Source organism: Zingiber officinale, chromosome 3B (genome assembly GCF_018446385.1).
Source record: "Zingiber officinale cultivar Zhangliang chromosome 3B, Zo_v1.1, whole genome shotgun sequence".
In the NCBI taxonomy this organism is placed as follows: domain Eukaryota; kingdom Viridiplantae; phylum Streptophyta; class Magnoliopsida; order Zingiberales; family Zingiberaceae; genus Zingiber; species Zingiber officinale.
In genome coordinates, this window is record NC_055991.1 from 17,891,440 (window position 1) to 17,911,947 (window position 20,508).

General features: G+C 43.0%; 1 protein-coding gene and 1 non-coding gene across 2 annotated transcripts; both read left to right on the forward strand.

The window, feature by feature from the left end:
• The first annotated feature begins 373 nt into the window (after positions 1–373).
• LOC122056011 (phosphatidylinositol transfer protein 3-like) lies at positions 374–5,585 on the forward strand. The gene is made up of 6 exons (XM_042617744.1): positions 374–503; positions 1,704–1,771; positions 4,311–4,487; positions 4,563–4,661; positions 4,735–4,980; positions 5,051–5,585. The coding sequence occupies exons 2-6, from the start codon at positions 1,721–1,723 to the stop codon at positions 5,336–5,338; spliced, it is 861 nt and encodes a 286-aa protein (XP_042473678.1). The 5' UTR covers positions 374–503; positions 1,704–1,720; the 3' UTR covers positions 5,339–5,585.
• Positions 5,586–6,838: 1,253 nt separating this feature from the next.
• Positions 6,839–6,910, forward strand: TRNAQ-UUG. Its single transcript has one exon. It is a non-coding gene; the product is annotated as a tRNA-Gln (tRNA).
• The last annotated feature ends 13,598 nt before the right edge of the window (positions 6,911–20,508 follow it).

Here is a 20,508-nt window from a genome sequence, read left to right on the forward strand (position 1 = left end):
TTCTTTGGCGATAAAACAGAAACGTCCTTTAAATTTTGCCCTTTAAAATTTAGAAGGCCAAGTGAAATGGCTAATACTCGATGAGTTGATGGGCTAAAATGTATTATTTTTCCTTTTTAAGAAAAACCCATTGGCCCGATCTACCTGACGATACTTGCAACTTACTTTCAAACAAAAAAACGTAGAATATTTTTTTTCTCATTAGACAATTTGTTTACACTTTTGTAGCAAGTCGTGTGAGTTGATTCCGCTTATTGACTAAGGATGCAGCTGGTTCACACTTTGGCAGCTGAGAGTCGTCCATCGACGGTGATTTGCCCATCGACCAAATTTACTATTTTACCCATTCCTAATATAAAATTATCATGGACACCGACATCCTCTTGTGTGGTTTTCTGCTTTCTTTCTGTTCTCTGCGCCGACTCGTGAGCAGAGAAGAAGACGACGCCCCTGCGGAAGAATCTATTCCCGATCCCATCTCCCTCTTCGTCGTCGTCGTCCAGGTAAGGCTTCCCGCTCTCTTGTTCTGTAGCCCTTCTCCCCTTTTAGTTGCTAGTCATTTTACTCGATTAGCCTGTGTGGATTTTGCTCGGTCCGGTCTTAAGTGGGGGTCTAAGGTCTGCTGCGTTAGGATAGATTTGGTGTGTTGACTCTTGATTTCTGTGGTGATCGTGTGATTTCGAGTGCAGTGGAGTAGATCATGTGATTTCTGTCGTGATCGTGTGATTTTGCCTTTACAAGATCCGTTCCTGTTTTCGTTTGATTTATTGTTTTCCTCATCCCTTTCTTTTACCTCGATAGCAACGCTTGCCGTCGGTTGTTCTATTTTGAAGTTTGTTTTCCTTGATCTTCTGTCCTGATTCATAGTTGTATCTAGAATCTGAAAATTTCGAGCAGAACTTTTGTGGCTTCTTTCTTGATCGCAGAATCCATGAACGGGGTTTGATATGCTTACTTATCCATAGTTCTGAAACAATAACGACTGATGATTCTAGAGAAAAGTAGATCTTTGTGGAATGTTCACTGGAATAAACTTCAACTTGATGGTTGATTTTATTTGAAGCGAAACAATTTATCTGTCTAGAATATAGTTTTTAAAAATATTTATATTATTCTTTTTATTTTATTTGATGAGATGCAAAGATTTTTTTCCCCCCTTTGCCTGCTTGTAAAGGAGGAAGGTGAAGCTGATGAGGATGTGGGGAAAGCAGTGAAGGTGGAGACTACGGTTAAGGAGGAAATTTAGGAAAGCATTGTACTTGCAATAAATGGATTCTCAATACATTTCCATCCTATCTTAACCTCTTTTTCCTTATTTGAGAAACTTTCCGTGGGACAAATGCTAAAGGAGAAACTGTCACACTTGCTCCACATGCTATTGCTTTCAACGCTTTAGTCATTTGTTTTTCTTTTCTGTGCTTGTGCAGAACAACAAAAATAATAAACCATGAGTCTTAACTATTTGGAATAGAGGAATATGCATATGTTAATCTGTTTAGCCTGCCCTTTTGGGTTGGATACGTGGATCTTTGCATCTATATACTGAGAAGAATTCTGAACAATCTTCCGGTGATTGAATATGATCTTCATCATCAAGCAAGGGATTGTTGTTTTGTTATGCGCTAGAGAAAATGTAGAAGTTATACACTGCCAATTGATACAGATATTCTCAACAGTAGTGTGATTAATCATCTCCTCGTCAGGTTCATATTTCAGAAGAATGCGGAATTCGCATAAAGAGAAAGATGATGAGGCTATCAAAGAACAAAAGGTAGGCAGATCTAACAGATCCGATTATTGTTTTGTGCACTTATCTGCAACGTTATCATCATATTATTTGTGATATTTTTATCTGCTTATCGTCTTTTTATTTGTGATATGTATATATATTGGTTTCATGTGTCTGTTCCATCATCTTCATATACTACAAATGATGATACAATTATCTGGTTTGACAGTGATTGTATAGGTAACATATAGTTAGATATGAATACTCATGCCACAATCCAATTAGATAAGAGAATTAATACAGTAATTTATCAAGTCCAACCATACACTTAAAATGCTTAAGCCCAAGTCAATATTAGCTTACTCATTAAGTTTATGAAACATCGTGATCAATCTATTAACACACCATGTAAGATTAAACTGAGGTGTTATAGTCTCCCAGTCAATAACTGAAGTTCAATTCATACTTCAAAATCATTCTTAAGGCAGTGTATGGTCCAAAGTGTTAGACCAGTAGTACACATGCACCTCTTACACACCACACCATGTTTAAGATTAGGGCCAGTTTAATGCCAATTGTCACAACCCAAACATGAAAAAAAAAAGGGCAGCCCGGTGTACGAAGCTACCGCCATGCGGGGTCTGGGGAAGGATCCATTGTATGCAGCCTTACTCTGCTTTTTGCAAGAGGTTGTTTCCAAGATTCCCGAACCTTGGAAACAGTCTCTTGCAAAAAGCAGAGTAAGGCTGCATACAATGGATCCTTCCCCAAACCCCGCATGGCGGTAGCTTCGTGCACCCTTTTTTTTCATGTTTGGGTTGTGACAATTGGCATTAAACTGGCCCAAACATGAAAGAATTAATATTAATTTGGCAGGTTTAACCACTAGGTCAAAAAGCCGAGTCTAGAATCTCTAGATCAAAATGTTTAACTCCAAATAATAGTTACTCAGTTATCCTCTTCATGTCGGATAACCCGATGAGTTGTGTGCTAAAACATATTTCGCAAACGTACACAATGGAACACAAAAACAGTATAATAATTCTAAATACTTACATCACACGCACCACATGTATACGGGGATAAACATGATCATAAAACAAAATTTTATGAAAATAAATTTAAACCGGTTATAACTGGCGGATGACGTGGAGTGGAAATTGCATCAACCAAGCAACACTATAGAAACCTTGCCTCTATTCGTGTCCACGCCAAGCAATCTTTGAGACAACTTCGGAAGTCACGAGTTCCGTCTTTGTGAAAGGTACTACCCAAAGTTCCGCCTTTGTGAAAGGTACTAGCCTTGGGTTTGAAGACCAAGTTTGGTGCCTAGCGGCATACGCAACCAGTTGACACCAAACAGAAAGAGACCTCGGCGAAAGTGACACCAGAGTTGACACCTAGAATCGGCAACAATCTTTGTTGTTTGGTCAGTGTGGAGTTACTGCTGGTGGTGACCTCTTGGCTGGCAGCAAGCAATCAAGGTCGGTGACATAACCACAGCCGGCAGAGCCGGCTGTTGGGCGGCAGCGCATGCGGACAGGAAGGGTAACAGCACCTTGGGCGGCTGCGGGGGCTTCCGGTGGGGTCACAACCTCGTCAGGTGGATGGTGGTGGCCAAGAGGCCCAACGGCGGGGCTGCCGACATCGGGTTGGGTGATGGTGGCGGAACAAAAGGGTTGTTGTTGGTGCAATTTGCACTAATGATCTAACTCAATTTTTGGTGAATGACAAGTGGATTAAAGTTAAGAGTATTTGTTGGGTGATGGCGGCGGAACAAAGGGGTCTATTGGCTATCCAAACACCTTCGGACACGAGCTACAGTAAGAGCTTCATTGACATATCCATATATGTAGAGAACCATATGAAGTTTTACAGATCATTCCAATAAACTAGTTACCATAACTAGCATTCACATTTAACTCTCGACATCTCAATGTCTTTAGCCAGTGAGGAACAGGGTTGCGTGGTTGCCAAGGAGTATAACCATGCTAGTCTCACATAATCGATGATGCCCGAGCATTCATAATTAACATGTTGAGATGCTCACTAGTATCCAATCATAAGTTCTCTCATGCTATGAATCATATAGCGGACATTCATTAAGTGAGTTTAAGATTCAATCATATACATAAAATATGTATACTCAAATAGTGAATCTTTATTTATTCAATAAATAGTACATACCATAAGGTCATTGTCTTAGGATATCTCTTAGATATAATACTTTATCAGTGCATAAGTTTTTCATGCAAGACTGAAGTTTATTGGTCTATTAGGTAACATGTCGCAACTCATAAGTTGAACTTTCTTGTATTTGGTGCCAATGTTGACATTTGGATTGAATTTAATGAAATACAGCTGCTTGGCAAATCAGGTCAATCATCACCAACTACTTCAATTACTTTTCCAACCAAAAAAATCTGTTACTTATCAACAGTGGCACAAATTTTAAATTATTACTTTTCCAACCAACTTGAAGGCCACTTTCATATGAAATTGAATGCAAATGGACAATTTCAGGAAGTCATTTAAGCTGTTCTTTTCCTAATTTTCTATGCTGTTCCCAATCAAACAACAGATTAAAGATCTCCGTGCAGCAATTGGACCCTTGTCAGGGCGGGCTTCCATGTTCTGCGACGATTTATGTCTGGCGAGATACTTGGAAGCTAGGAACTGGAATGTTGATAAGGCGAAGAAAATGTTGCAAGATACACTCAAGTGGAGAGCAACTTACAAACCTGAAGAAATTCGTTGGGTGAGCTAAACTTCTGCTAGTTTGACAAATATTTGCAGAAGTACAGTTTTCTCGCTGTCTTACCGGTTATTTCAGCATGAAATTGCCAGAGAAGGTGAAACTGGGAAAGTGTATCGAGCAGATTTCCATGACCGAGATGGGCGAACTGTACTTGTACTGAGACCAGGGAAACAAGTGCGTCATTGAACATATCACTTATGTGAGCACACATTCATGTAGATATTGTATATAACTGTGGTTGTTGCAGAACACATCGTCGCAAGACAATCAACTCAGGCATCTGGTGTATCTCCTAGAGAATGCCATCATCAACTTATCCGAGGACCAAAAGCAAATGATTTGGTTAATAGACTTTACTGGATGGTCATTGACCAACTCAGTCCCTATTCGGACTGCTCGAGAAACAGCACACATTTTGCAGAGCCACTACCCTGAGAGGCTCGGAGCTGCTTACTTGTATAACCCTCCTAGAATTTTCGAAACATTTTGGAAGGTCCGAGCCTCCTTAATTTGCCTACTCTTTGGTACGGTGATATCTAACAATTGTGTTTCTGCACACACAGATAGTCAAATATTTCTTGGACCCCAAAACATTTCAGAAAGTGAAGTTTGTGTACCTAAAGAACGAGGAAAGTGTGACACTCTTCACAAAGAACTTTGAACCTGAGGTGCTACCTGAAGATTACGGAGGAAAGAGTAAAACGCAATACAACTACGAGGAGTTCTCCAAGTTGATGATGAAGGATGACATTAAGGCTGATGCGATTTGGGGATTGGATGATAAGCATGCCTCCTTGTCTGGTCATCGTGTTGCACCAGAACCCGAACATTGCACCGCACAAGCAACTTGAGTTAGACTACCTTGAAGTCTCACATCAACGTCCTTTAAGTATTGACATTCTATCTCTGTTGATAATGTGGGCCATTAGTTAAGCGCTTATAAACTATGAAACAATGGTTCAATTAGTCTTTAAGAGATCAAATAAGGCTGTCTGGGAAGAATGCTTCGACATATCATCTTGTTTCATGTTCGAGTGATGATGTTTATCATAAATCTTGCACTGCATTAAGTTATATATGGATAAGACATTTAGATAATTGATATGTCAAGTATCCTAGTAGGCATTTAATTTAAATCTTATTATCGTTCAATGGTCGCCGGTATGTTTCTACCAGAATGTGGTGCTTCTGCAGAAGGTGAGATGAAATGTCTCCTTTCCCTCAAAAGGGTGGTCAGTGTAGGTGGAGTCGAGCAGAGGTTAAAGACTCGTAATTGTACCCTGTGCGGAGGAGACTTATCCCTGTATTGAGCAACTATAAGCTAGTCCATCTGTGCATTTATCATCTAACTCTTCTGATGGAAATCCTTACTGTTACGTATGTTCTCGGAAAAAAAAAATCTCTTACCTTTTAGAACATGTAAACATAAGATGCTGGATTTTATGATCATCTGTCGCGAGCACTTTCAGATTGACCTGATAGGACCAAACCAATCATCTGATTCAATGTTATTTGCTTTATCACACCATCCCCTGTCACAGCGCTACAGCCAATAGCCACAAAACCTGATCGATCACCCTTCTTTCAGTTGTTTTGTTGATACACAAAAAACAAGAAATGAAAAAATGTGACTATATAGTCTACCAGATGTATTTCTCTCTTGCTTAGACTATAGTGATCCAATTCCTCGCATCGTGTTACATTTACCATGAAGCTGAGTCAATACCTGTGATTTTCAGGTGGATATTGTTGTAGGGCAAGTGCTGGAAACTAGCTAGTTCTGAACAAGTGATGAATTGAAGGCTCTTGAGGAAATGTGTAGGTGCATGCATGTCATTGCTTCTTTGTAGTTTTCATTATACACTCCCACAGAATATTCACATAGATTGTTCCTATTAAATTATTTTATTATTATTATCTGATTGACATGCTTATTTGGTTTCTCCGATCCTTCACAGGCTAGAAAATCTTCTCAACTCAATTAATTAGCTTTTTGCCAAAGGCTGTGAAATTCTCCAGTTGTTTTACAGTCATACCGATCTTAAACTAGGCATCATTTAGGGCATCTGCATTGGGAAGTTAGAAGCTCTTTGAGATATTTGTGAAATAAAAAAGGTGAAGAAAAAACTCAAATTATTATGGATTCCAAGTTTGAGGTTTGTAATTTAAGAGTAGTGACTCTTTTATCTTAAAATTAATAATATGAGTTAGACTATAAAAAAAAAAATTATAGGAAGGTTTTTTTTTAATAGGAAGAGTAATAAGTTCTTATATTTTTGACGTGGTATATTGAAGAATCATTCCTCTAGAATTTAAATATCTATAATCTTAGTAAATCAACATTCGCAAACGGTTCTATGGTGTAGTGGTTAGCACTCTGGACTTTGAATCCAGCGACCTGGGTTCGAATCCCGGTAGGACCTTCTTTTTGTCCTCTTCTTCCTAATTAATTTTTAAACACTGCAAAATAAAAGGTCACGTGAAGATAAAGTTAGAGATGTTGCCATGGTATAAAGTTAACAAATCCGTGAATCCATAATTCTATCCTCCAGCGTCTAACGTAGTCACTGATCATCTACGTGGAAACCATGTTATTCTACTCCACTAATTCTATCCTCATCCAAAACTTTTAATTAATCTATAAAAAAAAATATAGCTAGCTTCATAAATAGCTTGGTTCGTAATGATATCACATAATTAAAAGATGTTTGACTTTGAATCGTCTGTTATGTTAATAGCTAATAAAAACATTTTATAGCATCAGGCCCGTCAGGTTCCTTCACCTTAAAATAGGCATGATAAAAATATTTACTATTTTAGTTTCAAAAACTTGTGTTTAATATTTAATATTTCTTTTCTATTATACCAGCTCTAAAGTCTAAACCGACAAACTTTGCGGAAATGTAAATTCAACGTGTTTTAAATTAAACACTGGGGATCGGAATGAAAGCGTAGATCCATGAATTGCCAGGAGATCAGGATGCCAACAGTGACCCGACACTTGGACATCAATCGTAATCTGTAATTTAATTTACAAAACTGCCCTTCTTGTCCATTCCTTCTGTTTCTGTGAATATTATATTATTATGCGGTCGTTTCTTTTGAAGGTTGGAGGAGTGCGTGCCGACGAAGCGGGGAGTTTACTCGTGACTTTATTCGCCACTCAGTTGGCATGATACTTTTTAGTTGTATCGTAGTATTAATGTGTAATTTTTTAAATATAATAATATTTATAAATTAAAAAGATATATTAATATATTCATACGTTAATGGTAATGTTAATGTCCTTATCGGAACATCCGTATTCTGACTTTAGAATTTAGGATTAATAATTATTACAATATAAATATAGTTAAGATGAATTTAAAATTTATATCAGGTAAAAATTCTCAAATGTAAAAGCTACTTACATACTACAACCTATAAAAACCTAAGCTGTCGATTTAAATTGGACCCGTCAGATTGATCCTCTCCGTTAAACAATTTAAATGAATTGAATTAAAATTTTATCAATTCAAGTCCATCGTGAATCGACTCGTCTAGGCCTATGACCCATGTGAGTCGGCTCATAACGGACTTGGATTGACCCGTGAATTGAGAAACTCATGTGAATTAAGTTTATGTCAATTTATTATTTTTTTATTATAATTTTAAAATAAAAATAGTACTTTTCTTCTCACATAAGTACTAGTTTATATTTATTTATATTATATATTTATTGATACATTTAATTGATAAAATCTTTCCAACTTAAAACATCGAAGATATGAAATATTTTTTAATTTTTTTCTAAAAAAAAATGATGGATCCGTTGATTGACCCGCCAAATCCGTAACCCGCCTTGGATTGGGTTGGGTTGAAAATTTTCAACCCACCAAGTTGATAGGTCAGCTCACCCCACCCCGCCAAATAATTGGCTCGTCATGGACCAACCCACTCCACTATGGGTTGATCCGTCTTAGAGTTCTATGAAAAATTATCATAATTTTAAGGATTTAACATGAGTTTAAAATTTAAAATATATAATATTAAAAAATTATTTACTAATTTAATTAAAATTATTCAAACTTCACTAGAACTAACTTTAAAATATTTATAGAAGCTATTTTAATATATTAGTATTGAAATATTCTAATCTTAAATTCAAAATCTTAAAACACGTTATAGAAGTAGCATCTAGATAATAAAAATTTTAAATCTTAAATTCATTTGATAATTCTATTGACTAGATGAAGATCTCGTTCCTCTCTACAAAATAAATCAAACCAAGGAAAAGATTTCTGGCGATGGCCTTTTGATACTCAAGTTAGAAACAATAGTAAGAAGGGAAATCGAAAAAAATAGAGATAGAGATGAATCTTATCTTTTTTGTACCTAGCATACTCTTTTATACCTTTCTTAGTGACCCTCCATCTTCTCCTGTTTAATGATATTAATTATCAACATAAGACATATTTGTCTTGACTTCTTCGCATTCAATGATAGATGGAGTGTTGTCTTTTATTTTCTCTTACCCTTATTAAGTATCTGTCTTTTCCTCTTTTATTATTTTATCGGTTCATTATTAATACATACAATGTCAATGTCATACCCCGAACGGGTAGCCCGCTTAACCCTCTCTCCTATCGACCAGGCTGATCGGACATTGATTCATTCAAACGATCGATCAAACAGTGGTTCCTCCGATCGGCTACTGTAGTCACTTCTCGCTCAGGTCAGCCTAGCTTAAGCCATGGTGTTGACCGCCTTAACTTTGACTTACACCGTGGCAGTTGACTCATGTCAGGTAGGCTCTTCCTTATCACCACATCACAAGCCTCCCCCTTTAGTCGAAGGAGGCTGTAAGTATGACTAATTGGACAGTTGGCGCCTTAGGAGATTTTCTAAGTCCAATCGGTCTGTGCTCGGTCCTTAATCGTTGATTGGCCCACAAGACAACGCCATTCGGCTTCATTGGTTGTGTTGTGCCTATAGATCTATCAGGGCATGGCTGGGGCGGATGGTGCCTAAGACGTTCAGCCCTGTGACCCGTCCTCTGTACCGCTCGCGACGATGGGAAGCACTTACCAGTCCCCTGTGCCAGCCGGAACGATGGGAAACAACACTTGGCGGCTAAACTTCCTTTCCTTGTGCATCCTTGGGCGAGCATAGTCGTGGCTGACATCATCCAAATTCTCAAAGACCGTGCAAAACCCTGATAATTATGGCCAAGCACGCGACCATACCTTTTTAATTAAGTTCATTAAATGTTATCCGGTGATCGAAGGACACGTGTCCCTTACTGCCCCCCCTGCCACACGCTTGATGTGACAAGCAGATATCCAATTACGACACGACGTGCGCCTTTTCAAATTCAACGTTTGGATCTGCTTCTAGGTTTACGTAAATCTGGATCAGACTGCGGAGGTCGATCGGTCGTGAGGTTTATAAACCTCATGTGCGTTACCGTCTTCCTCACTTTGAGTCTTTGTCTTCGAGCTTCCAATGGTATTTCGTTTCTTCTATTTTTTTTCGGTGATCTTTCCAGTAAGCTTTTTCCTTCTTCCAATCAAATTTTTTCATTGCATTTCGATCTTTGTTTTCGATGGCAAGTTCCTCTCATCCCCCCGTCGTTGTCCCTGGGCTCTGATATACTTCCATCGAGTCCAGGTTCAACGGCGGTGAAGCTGAGAGTTTGAGAGTTGTTTACGAAATTTCGTCCAATTATCAAATTACTCTTCCTTCGACTTTTGACTATTCGAGCGAACCGCCTCCCGATTTCGTATGCTTCTTTAGGAATCAATTCACTGTCAGTCTGCGGTTTCCTGTCCACCATTTCTTTTCTGCCGTGTGTAAATATTTTCATATTTCTCTCTACTAATTAGTCTCGAACTCTTTTAGGTTGTTGTGCGGGGTCGTTATCCTTTTATGCTTGCACGACATTCCTTTGCCCCCTCGGCTCTTCTACTACTTCTATTATCATAAATTGTCCGAGTCGTGGACCTTTCTATTCTAAGCCCAAGTGGGCTTGGTATTCTTCCATAAGATGTCGTCCTCCAATAAGCATTGGAAGAACTATTATTTTTTCGTTCGCTTTCCAGAGTGGCTCGATTTCCCGACCGGCTAGTAGCTTGAAGTGGCGAACACCCCGACGCTCAAAAAGTACAACAGCCGACCAGACTACCTCCATATAGCTTCACACTTGGTAGGTCATAAGTACCATATCCACAAGTTGCTGCATGAGGGAATTCTCTACGTGTTCTGCTTGAGCCCGATCCGCACGAAGCTCCCATCCAGCTTAGGTATGCTCCTCTTCTTCTCTTTAGTTGAATCTAACTGATTTTTTCTCCTTTTTTGCAACCCACATCATGTTAAGGGTGTGTTTAGCAAGCAAGAGCGAACTAGTGGACGCAGAGATCAATGTCACGCCCGTAGTCGAGCTAGAGGGTCGCGGCTTGTAACTGGTCGGCTCCCACGAGAATCCGCTCGGAGAGAGCACAGGAGCCCCAACTCAAGGGAGCGAAGGAGTAGCCAGTCGTACGGCTGGTGGTGAAGCGATTGGCGTAGCAAATCCTCCTCCAGAACGGCTTCCGGTGATTCCGGTCAACAAGGCTTCGAAATCAGCTTCTTCCAAGGAGCCGTTGATAAGCTGAAAGAGGCGTCACACGGAGATTACCACCTCCGCTACACAGACACCAAACAGGACCAGCCCACGTCTTACATACGAGCAGGGCGAAACCTCCACACCTACGCCAGAGCAAGCGATGGTCGTCCCGCATACTTTGCTTTCATCCGATCGGACGTCGTCTTTGTTTAGCCTGCCACAAGGAACAATTTGTGCGCCATTGGTCGCTTTCATACCGCCTCCACCTCTGCCAAAGGCTCAGAAGTCTCGAATTCGACCGGTGTCGGCGTCCCAGTCGAATGGTAGAGTAACCTCAGCCCCGCCCGCTCCGAGTGGCCGGCGCCATATAATGGTGATCATTCATCTGCCCACAGATGAGTGGCTTGACTCTGACAACGCTGAATCCCGAATCCCAGAGCACCAAATAATTATCCAGGGACTGCTCGCACAGATATGGGCCGATGGTCGAACCAGTGCGGCGGTCATGCCTCTAGGGGCGCTCACCGACAGTTATACCCAAATGTCCACTGGGGTAAGTATTTTACTTGCATGTTCCTATTTATCACCGCTCAACTCTAATAAATTCCTACTTCCTCGCAGTATTGGATAGAGAGTCTGGTCATGTGCCAAAAGCTCACATTTTTGGAGCAAGAAGTTAAGCAGATGCGCGCTCCGAGCAGCCAGGAAGTGGCTTCTCAGGTGCAGTTGAGCAAAAGAATGCTGAGGTAGCTCAATTAAGAGTCGATCTAAGTAGGAGCTCCAAGCAGCTGGAGGCGGAGAAAAGCAGAGGCGCCGAGCAGGCTACACAATTGGCTCGGCTTGATAAATAGGTCAGCTCCTTTGAGTCCAAGCTCAACTTGGCCAACACTAGGAAGCTCTGGGCTATCGAGAACTTAGAGATAAAAAATAAGGAGTTTCGGGTGCTGGTTCAAAACCTAATGGAGGCTGAGGCTACACTAAAGGCCGAGCGGGATGAACGATCGGCCGAGCAAACCGCCGCGAAGACCCAGCTTATTGCGAAAGATGGAGAGCTCGCCTTGAAAGATGAAGAGCTGGCAGCGTTGAAGGCAGAGCCGGAAGCCTCCCGATCGGCCCTGGCGACATATCAAGGGGTCAAGTCTAGTAGGTTCGAGCTCATGAAGTAGGCCTACATCCACTCGAACGCCTTTAATGACAAGGTTGTTGATCGGGCACTCCGTCTATTCAACCTTGCTTTCGACGGGACGCTCGACCGACTGAAGGAAGGCGGCTACCTCCCAACTGCTCTGACAAGCAAGGTCATTAGTCAGGACAAGCTGACTGAGTCGCTGCTCGACGATGCTTTGGATTATCTAGAGTGAGTTTGCTTGAGTGAATTTTGTATTGTCCTTATTCGCTTGTAAGTTTTATGTGAGTATTAATGGTGTTGGAACCCCAAGGTGTTTTGATGTGATCAAACAAGTTAAGTTAGGTCCTGCGTTTGTTTAACCCTTGTGTCTAAGTGTGCAGGAGCTTAGGAACACAGGAAGTCGAGCGGAATACGCGGCTAGCGAGAAGGACGGCACGGGAGAGAGCCGACGGGCTCGGTGCGTCCGAGGGACGAGGTGTCCGCGGAAGAGTACACCGGTGGACGAGAAGAGCGTGCGCGGCGCTCGAGGGATGAGAAACCGGGAAGGAAGGCTGCTCGAGGAGAAGGCCGGAACATGGGTTCGGGTGAGCCCTATTCCGGAAGGTCGAGATCACCCAAGCTAACGGAGCTGGAGCGAACAGACCCGGACCAAAATGAGCCGAACTGAGACGAGTTGAACCAGAGTCGAAAAGTCAACTTATGTTGACCTTAGGGCTCCGGGCGCCCAGAATCGACTTTTCAACAGGATCGAGTTTTGACTCGATCCGACCGTTGGGGGATAAAGTTTATCCCCCCCAGGGCGCCCGGAACCCTTCCAGGCGCCCGGACCAAGACTATAAATATAGCCTTGGTCTAGAAGCTTAAATACAACGAACTACTTGTAATCCAGTGCTTTCATTTGTGTTATTTCTCTCTATGCTTTCAACGCTATAAGAGGCTACTCCGCCCAGAGGAGAATCAATTAGTGCGCCTTCTTTGCCTTGGATTAGTAATCCTCTGATTGCAAACCAAGTAATTCCTCTGTGTCTATTTTCTGTCTTAATTAGTCTCTGCCGTTTTAATTACAAGTTCTTTTAAGTTAGTTGAATATCCGAGAAGGGTTTTTGGTTTCAATTTTGTAGGGCAATTCACCCCTCCCCTCTTGCCGGCCTCCAAAGGGACCAACAAATGGATGGTCGCTCGTTCGACGGACCTTTTTATTTAATGTTGATCCTTCGTTCTGCGTCATTCGGCTTTTCCTTTTCATATTTTTAGATGTTTCATTGCACTACTGCTCGTGGTTAGGGCTGTGAACCACTTACCATGAAGCGAAATATTTCGTAGTGTGGCTCCATGGTCTACCGATCGACGTCATATTATTTGCTTGGATGAGCCATTTTTCATCGGTCCCGGGTTTATAGTCGCTGCTCGACTGTTGATGTAGACAAGGGTTTTAAGGTCGTCGCTCGACCGTTGAATGGCGTAGACGAGGATTTAAGGTCATCGCTCGACCGTTGAATGTCGTAGATGAGGGTTTAAGGTCACCACTCGACCATTGATAACGACAAGGATTTAAGGTTGTCGCTCAACCGTTGATGACGACAAGGGTTTAATGTCGTCGCTCAACCGTTGATGACGACAAGGGTTTAAGGCAGCTGTTTGACCATTGAATGGCGTAGACGGGGGTTTAAGGTCACCGCTCTACCATTGACGAAGATTGGTGTTTAAGGTCGCCGCTCTACCGTTGACGAACACTGGGGTTTAAGGTCGCCGCTCAACCATTAATGACGACAAGGGTTTATAATTGCCGCTCAACTTTTAACTTGGTTGGTCGGCTCAAGAGTCTGGCAAACTTTGGCTTTTATTCATATTTGTCCTACATCCAGAAGGCATATACACAAATACATCTATATTTGCTCATGCACCTCTCACCTAGGCTTGTAGGATTGGAGATGATTCACGCTTCATGCCCGCTCGAGCCGTCTTCCGTATTCGTCCTACAAGTAGTAGGCCCCCGAGCGGAGTTTCTATATAACCTTGTAAGGTCCCACTCATGGCGCCTTAAGCTTGGTGATGTCCCCGACTGACTTGATTCTCTTCAAGACCATATCACCGACCTGGAAATACCTCGAGATCACCCTTTGGTTATAGTTTCACCTTATCCGCTGTTGGTATAACATTAGCTGAACGACAGCTTTATCCCTTACTTCATCCACCAAGTCAAGCTCCATTAACCTCCGCTCGACGTTTCCCTCGTCGTAGAGTTGCACTCGGTCGGATTCTGCCCCCATCTCCACGGGGATCACCGCTTCTCCTCTGTACACCAATTGGAATGGTGTTACGTCAGTCGCCTCTTTTGGAGTCGTACGAAGTGCCCACAAGACACTAGGGAGCTCTTCAACCTAGCTACCCCCGGCGTGGTCGAATGGAGTTCGTAAGCCTTTAAGGATCTCCCAGTTTGTGGCTTTTGCTTTAGGGTAGGCCACTGAGGTGAAGACATGCTGGATGTCATAGCCTTCGCACCACTCCCTGAGCTTCCGACTCGCGAACTGCCTCCCATTATTCCAGACGAGCCGGTGAGGGATGCCGAATCGATACAAGATGTTCTACCAAATGAATTTGATGACTATATGTTCACTTATCTTTGTCAGTGGCTCAGCCTATACTAGGGGTGAGCACTCAACCCGTCAAACCGACCAACCCGCTTATATCGACCCGAACCGAATCGAAAAAAAATCCGCCGGATATAGGGCCGGATGTAGGGTCCTAATAATACATTATCCGATCTAGTAGGGTCGGATAGTTTTTTATCCCAATAACCGAACCAATCGGATCCGCGATCACCCCTACTTGTAGCAACTGCTGTCGATAAGTTGCTACACGTTATAGTAGTTACTACGGATAAGCTGTTACACGTTGTAGTAGCTACTGCAGATAAGTTGCTACACGTTGTAGCAGCTATTGACGATTAGCTACTACAACGTGTAATGAGTAATGTCTATTATCATTTTAAAATATTTTATTTTTTATTGCTTTATATTTATATTTTATATTTCATTGGATATAGGGTCGGATATCCAAATAATTGACAATCCGTCAGATATCTGATATATAATAACCACCGGATATAGGGTCGGATGTAGGTCTTGATATTGTATTATCTGATCTAGAAGAGTCGGATAATCTTTTATCCTAATAACCGAACCAACCCGATACGCGATCACCCCTAGTCTACGCCCACTTTGAGAAGTAGTCCACCGCGATGAGCAAGAACCTCCGCTGACCAGTCGCCATGAGAAACGGTCCCATGATGTCCATGCCACATTGGTCAAATGGGCAAGACACCGCGGATATCTTCATCTCCTCCGCGAGTCAGTGCGGGATGTTGTGATACCTTTGGCAGGACAGACATGTGGCTACTGTCCGAGCGACATCCTCTTGGAGAGTTGGCCAAAAATATTCAGGTAGGAGAATCTTTAGAGTCAGCGAACGATCGCCCGTATGGCTTCCACAAGAGCCAAGATGTACTTCTTGGAGTATATATTTCATGTCCTCCGAACTCACACATTTGAGAGTGACCTTGAGAAAGATCTCTTATAAAGCTGCTCTCCGATCAGGGTGAATGACCTAACCCTCTTCTTTAATAGTCCTGTTGCCTCCTGGTCGACCAGCATGTTATCCACTCGGAGGGATTCAATCAACGACATTATCCAGTCACTCGAGAGGATCACTCCCTCCATCCAGTCGATGTGTGCCACCAATAAAACTTGTTCGATCAGCTGGCTGATCACGACTAGTGATAATGGACCAGCTAACTTAGCTAGTTTATCCGTTACTCGATTGTCCGATCGGGGGATCTTCTGGACAATGCTCCTCAAAGGCTTCTGCATATGACTTGAGTTGGGAGCTACTAATCTTGAACGTCCCTAATAGCGGTTGGGCGGCCAAGTGAGAGTTCAAATGAATAAGGACTTTTGTGGCTCCGATATGTCGTGCTGCCTGTAAGTCGGCTATCAAGGCTTCATACTTGGCATCGTTATTGGTGGCCCGATAGTCCAGCCGAACGGAAAGTTGTATCCAATCTTCCCGCGATGAGATGAGCAGAATGTCGATCCTGCTTCTTTGTCGAGTGGATGAACCATCATCATATATTCTCTAGCTTGCTGCTTGTTCGACGTTTGGACCTCTGTGACGAAATCGCCCAAGGCTTGAGCTTTGATTGTCATTCGGGGTTGACATTGAATATCAAACTCGCTTAGTTCGGTTGTCCATTTGATTAGCCGTCTGGATGCTTCTGGGTTGAAGAGGGCTCTTCCTAGCGTACTATTGGTGATGACAATGATCGGATGAGCGAGGAAGTATAGACAATTCTTCGAGCAATTAACACCAGCGCATAAGCTAATTTTTCAAGACAAGTGTAGCAGGACTCTGCATCTTTCAATATATGGCTTAGAAAATACACGGGTTGTTGTTCAAAGTCGTTCTGCTTAACTAATGTCAAGCCGACCGCATACTTAGTGGTCGACAGATAGATTCAGAGCGCCTCCCCAATGCTTGGCATAGCTAACACAGGCAAGGAGTTAAGATACTCCTTGAGCTATTCTAGCGCCCGATCACACTTCGCATCCCATTGAAATTTTATCACTCAGCGTAACACCTTGAAGAACGGTAGACTCCGGTCAGATGACTTGGATATGAATCTAGACAATGCGGTGATCCGTTTGGTCAGTCGTTGGACCTCCTTTAAGCTACGGGGTGGGGGCATGTCTTGTAACGCCTTCAGTTTGCTCAGATTCACCTCAATACCCCGTTCGGTGACCATATCTCCGAGGAAGCATCCACTCTTAACGTCGAACAGACACTTGCTTGGGTTTAGATTTATCTCATATGTTCTCAAGGTTCGGCATATGTCTTCAATATCCGCATATAGATCAACAGCTCAAATTGACTTTATTAATATGTCATCGACGTATACCTCCAAGTTGCAGCCAAGATCTGCTTCCGAAACACCTTATTCATTAGCCTCTGGTAGGTGGTAACAGCGTTCTTTAGTCCGAACGACTTGATGTTGTAGCAAAACGTTCCATCGGTCGTGATAAAGCTAACTTTTTCCTGTTCTTCCTTGGCGAGCGACACTTGGTGATAACCTTGATACACGCCGAGCATGCAGATCAGCTCACAGCCTGCTGTAGAGTCCACCATCTAGTCTATCCAGGATAACGGATAGAAATCCTTCGGGCACGCCTTGTTCAAGTCACGGAAGTCGATGTATACCCGCCATTTGTTGCCCTGCTTAGAGACCAGCATGGCATTAGCAAGCCAGCCCGAGAACTGAACTTCCTGGATGTGGCCAGACTCTAGTAATTTCTTTATTTCTACCTGGATGATTAGATTTTGCTCTGCGCTGAAGTCCCTTTTCCTCAGCTTCACGGGTTGGGTGTCTGGTCGGATATGAAGCTCATGCTGGGTAACGCTCGACGAGATTCTAGGGAGCTCGTGGGTTGACCAGTTGAACACATCATGATTCCGCCTAAGACAGGCGGACAACTCTGCCATTCTCTCGCTTCCTGATCGACTGCAATGAAGGTGGTCGCTTCAGACCAACTCGGGTGAATCTGGACTTTTTCCTTTTCTTCATAAACCATCGTGGGCGGCTTCTCAATGATGGCGTTCACCTCTAAGCGCGGATTTTTCCGTACAGTCCTTGCTTCTGATCTAATCATCTCGACGTAACATTGCCGAGCGACCAATTTGTCACCCTTGACTTCTCCCACCTTGTCCTCCACCGGGAACTTAATCTTCTGGCAGTAGATGGACATTACCGTCCGGAACTCGTTGACGGTCAGTCGACCTAATATAATATTGTAGGTCGACGGTGCGTCTACCACAATGAAGTTTGTGGTCTTTGTCCTCTTCATGGGCTCCTCGCTGAGTGAGATGGTCAGCTTGATCTGACCGATCGGCAACACTTCGTTGCCCATGAAATCGTAGAGCGGGATTGTCATTGGCAGCAGTTCGCTTCGGTCGATTTGCAAATGATTAAATGTCTTCTTGTATATGATGTTCACCGAGCTCCCTGTATTAACAAAAGTTCGATGGATTGTATAATTGATAATTACTGGTCGGATGAGCAATGCATCGTCATGAGGAATTTCTACTCCTAAATCTCTGGGGTCGAAACTGATCTCGAGTCCTTCAGCTTTCTCCCTGCTGCAACCAACAGTGTGGATCTCGAGTCTCCGAGCATGAGACTTCCTTACTCGGTTAGAATCTCCATCGGTCGACCTACCTCTCCCGAGCGGTGTTACTCTGATTCTCTTCCTTCCGTGCCGGCCGTTTCTTCTACTCGGCAAAGACTCGGGCGGGAATTTGATTGATCCCATGTTAAGGTCGATGGTGGCGTGGTTCGGCTGTTGTCCTTTCTTCTTCTCTTCGGACGGTTGATCGGTGCCTTTGTCACCGATAAGGTGATGGGGATCGATAACGATATCCTCGCGAGGAGGGCCTGCTAACTGCTAGGTCGTAGTAGTCCCAGGTGTTGTGCGTCGTCGACTGGTGAAAGAAGCAGAACATCGGCGTCCACATCTTGTCTTTTGCAGCCGTCAGTCGAGCGGTCGTCACATGCTGCACTACATGTGTCCTAGGCTCGTGTGGTGGGACTCCTGATCGAGGCCCCTTGGGGGGTTGATGATTGCTTAGCTGTCGTCGTTCAAAAGCTCCTGTAGAATAGCCGGGCGTCTTCTTCTTCCTTGCCGCTTGGGCTTCTTCTACGTTGATGTATTCGTTGACCTTTTTTTATAGGTGGCCAAAGTCCCTCGACAACCTTTTAATGAGCGATCGGAAGAACTCTCTTTCGATGAGCCCTTGGGTGAAGGCGTTCACCAATACATCCGAGGAGACCGCTAGGATATCCATCGCCACTTGATTGAAACGCTAGATATAAGCCCTCAATGCCTCTCGGGGCCCCTGCTTCGGCGAGAATAGATTCACACTCATCTTCTGGTGGCGGTGACTGCTAGCGAAGTGATGCAGGAAGATCGCTCGGAAGTCTTTGAAACTTTGGATGGAGCTGCTCGGTAATCGTTTAAACCAACGTTGCACTGATCCAGCTAGCGTGGTGAGGAAGACTCGACAATTTACCCTATCCGTGTACTGGTGAAGTGTGGTCGTGTTATCAAACTTGGCCAAATGATTGTCCGGATCGGTCGCTCCATTATATTCCTCGATCGTCAGTAAGGTATAATACTTCGGCATAGGATTATTTAGAATCCCTTCTGAAACTGCTGATTGACTCACTCGGGTGAATCATCTTCTCTGAGTGCATTCCTTTTCCTTATGTCTCGAGCGGGTGTCTCATTCGAGGAAGATCCTCAATCTCTATCCGCTTGGTCCCTTCCTTCTACTGGAGTCCATAACAGTGTTCGGTGGTATGGGACCGACGCATTAGGAACCTCCCTATAGGTGTCGATCGGCTTTTTGTTCGGTTCTCGAGTGAAAATTTGTTCCGCTCGGTCTCCACTCTCATCCTGGCGACCTGCCTCTGAGGCTGTAGGCTCCTGTGCTTGGCGTTCGCCCAATGCTTGTTGGTGCTTGGCCAGTGCCTGTTGTTGCTGTTGCTCCACTATCTTTGTCGCTCGGACTTGTATCAGTGTGTCAAGCTCTTCTTGCGTGAGCGTCACCGTTGTGAATCATCCAACGTCTTCCATCTTCTCGTTCAGATGCAGGTAATTTTCCCACAAACGACGTCAAAATGATCATGCCCGAAAGCGTGAAACTGGAAAGCCGGGATGTGACAGCTCTGCTGACTGATGAAGATCTCGCTTCTCTATGCAAAACAAATCAAATCATGGAAGGGGTCCCTGACGATGACCCTTCGACACTCAAGTTAGAAACAACAGTAGGAAGAGCAATAAAAAAAATAGAGATAGAGATAGAGATGAATCTTGTCTTTCTTCATACCTAGCATACTCTTTTATACCTTTCTTAATGACTTTCTATCTTTCTCTATTTAATGATATTAATTATCGATAGAAACATCTTTGTCTTGACTTTTTCGCATTCAATGATAGATGGAATGTTTTTTTTTTATTTTCTCTTCCCTTTATTAAGTATATTTCTTTTCCTCTTTTATTATTTTATCGATTCATTATTAATACGTACAATGCTAAAGTCATACTCCGAGCCGAATGAGTGACCTGCTCAACCCTCTCTTCGACCGACCGAGTTGATCGGACATTGATTCATCTAGATGGTCGATCGAACAAAGATTCCTCCGATCAATTGTTGTAATCACTTTCCGATCGGATCAATCTAGATTGATCGTCTTGATT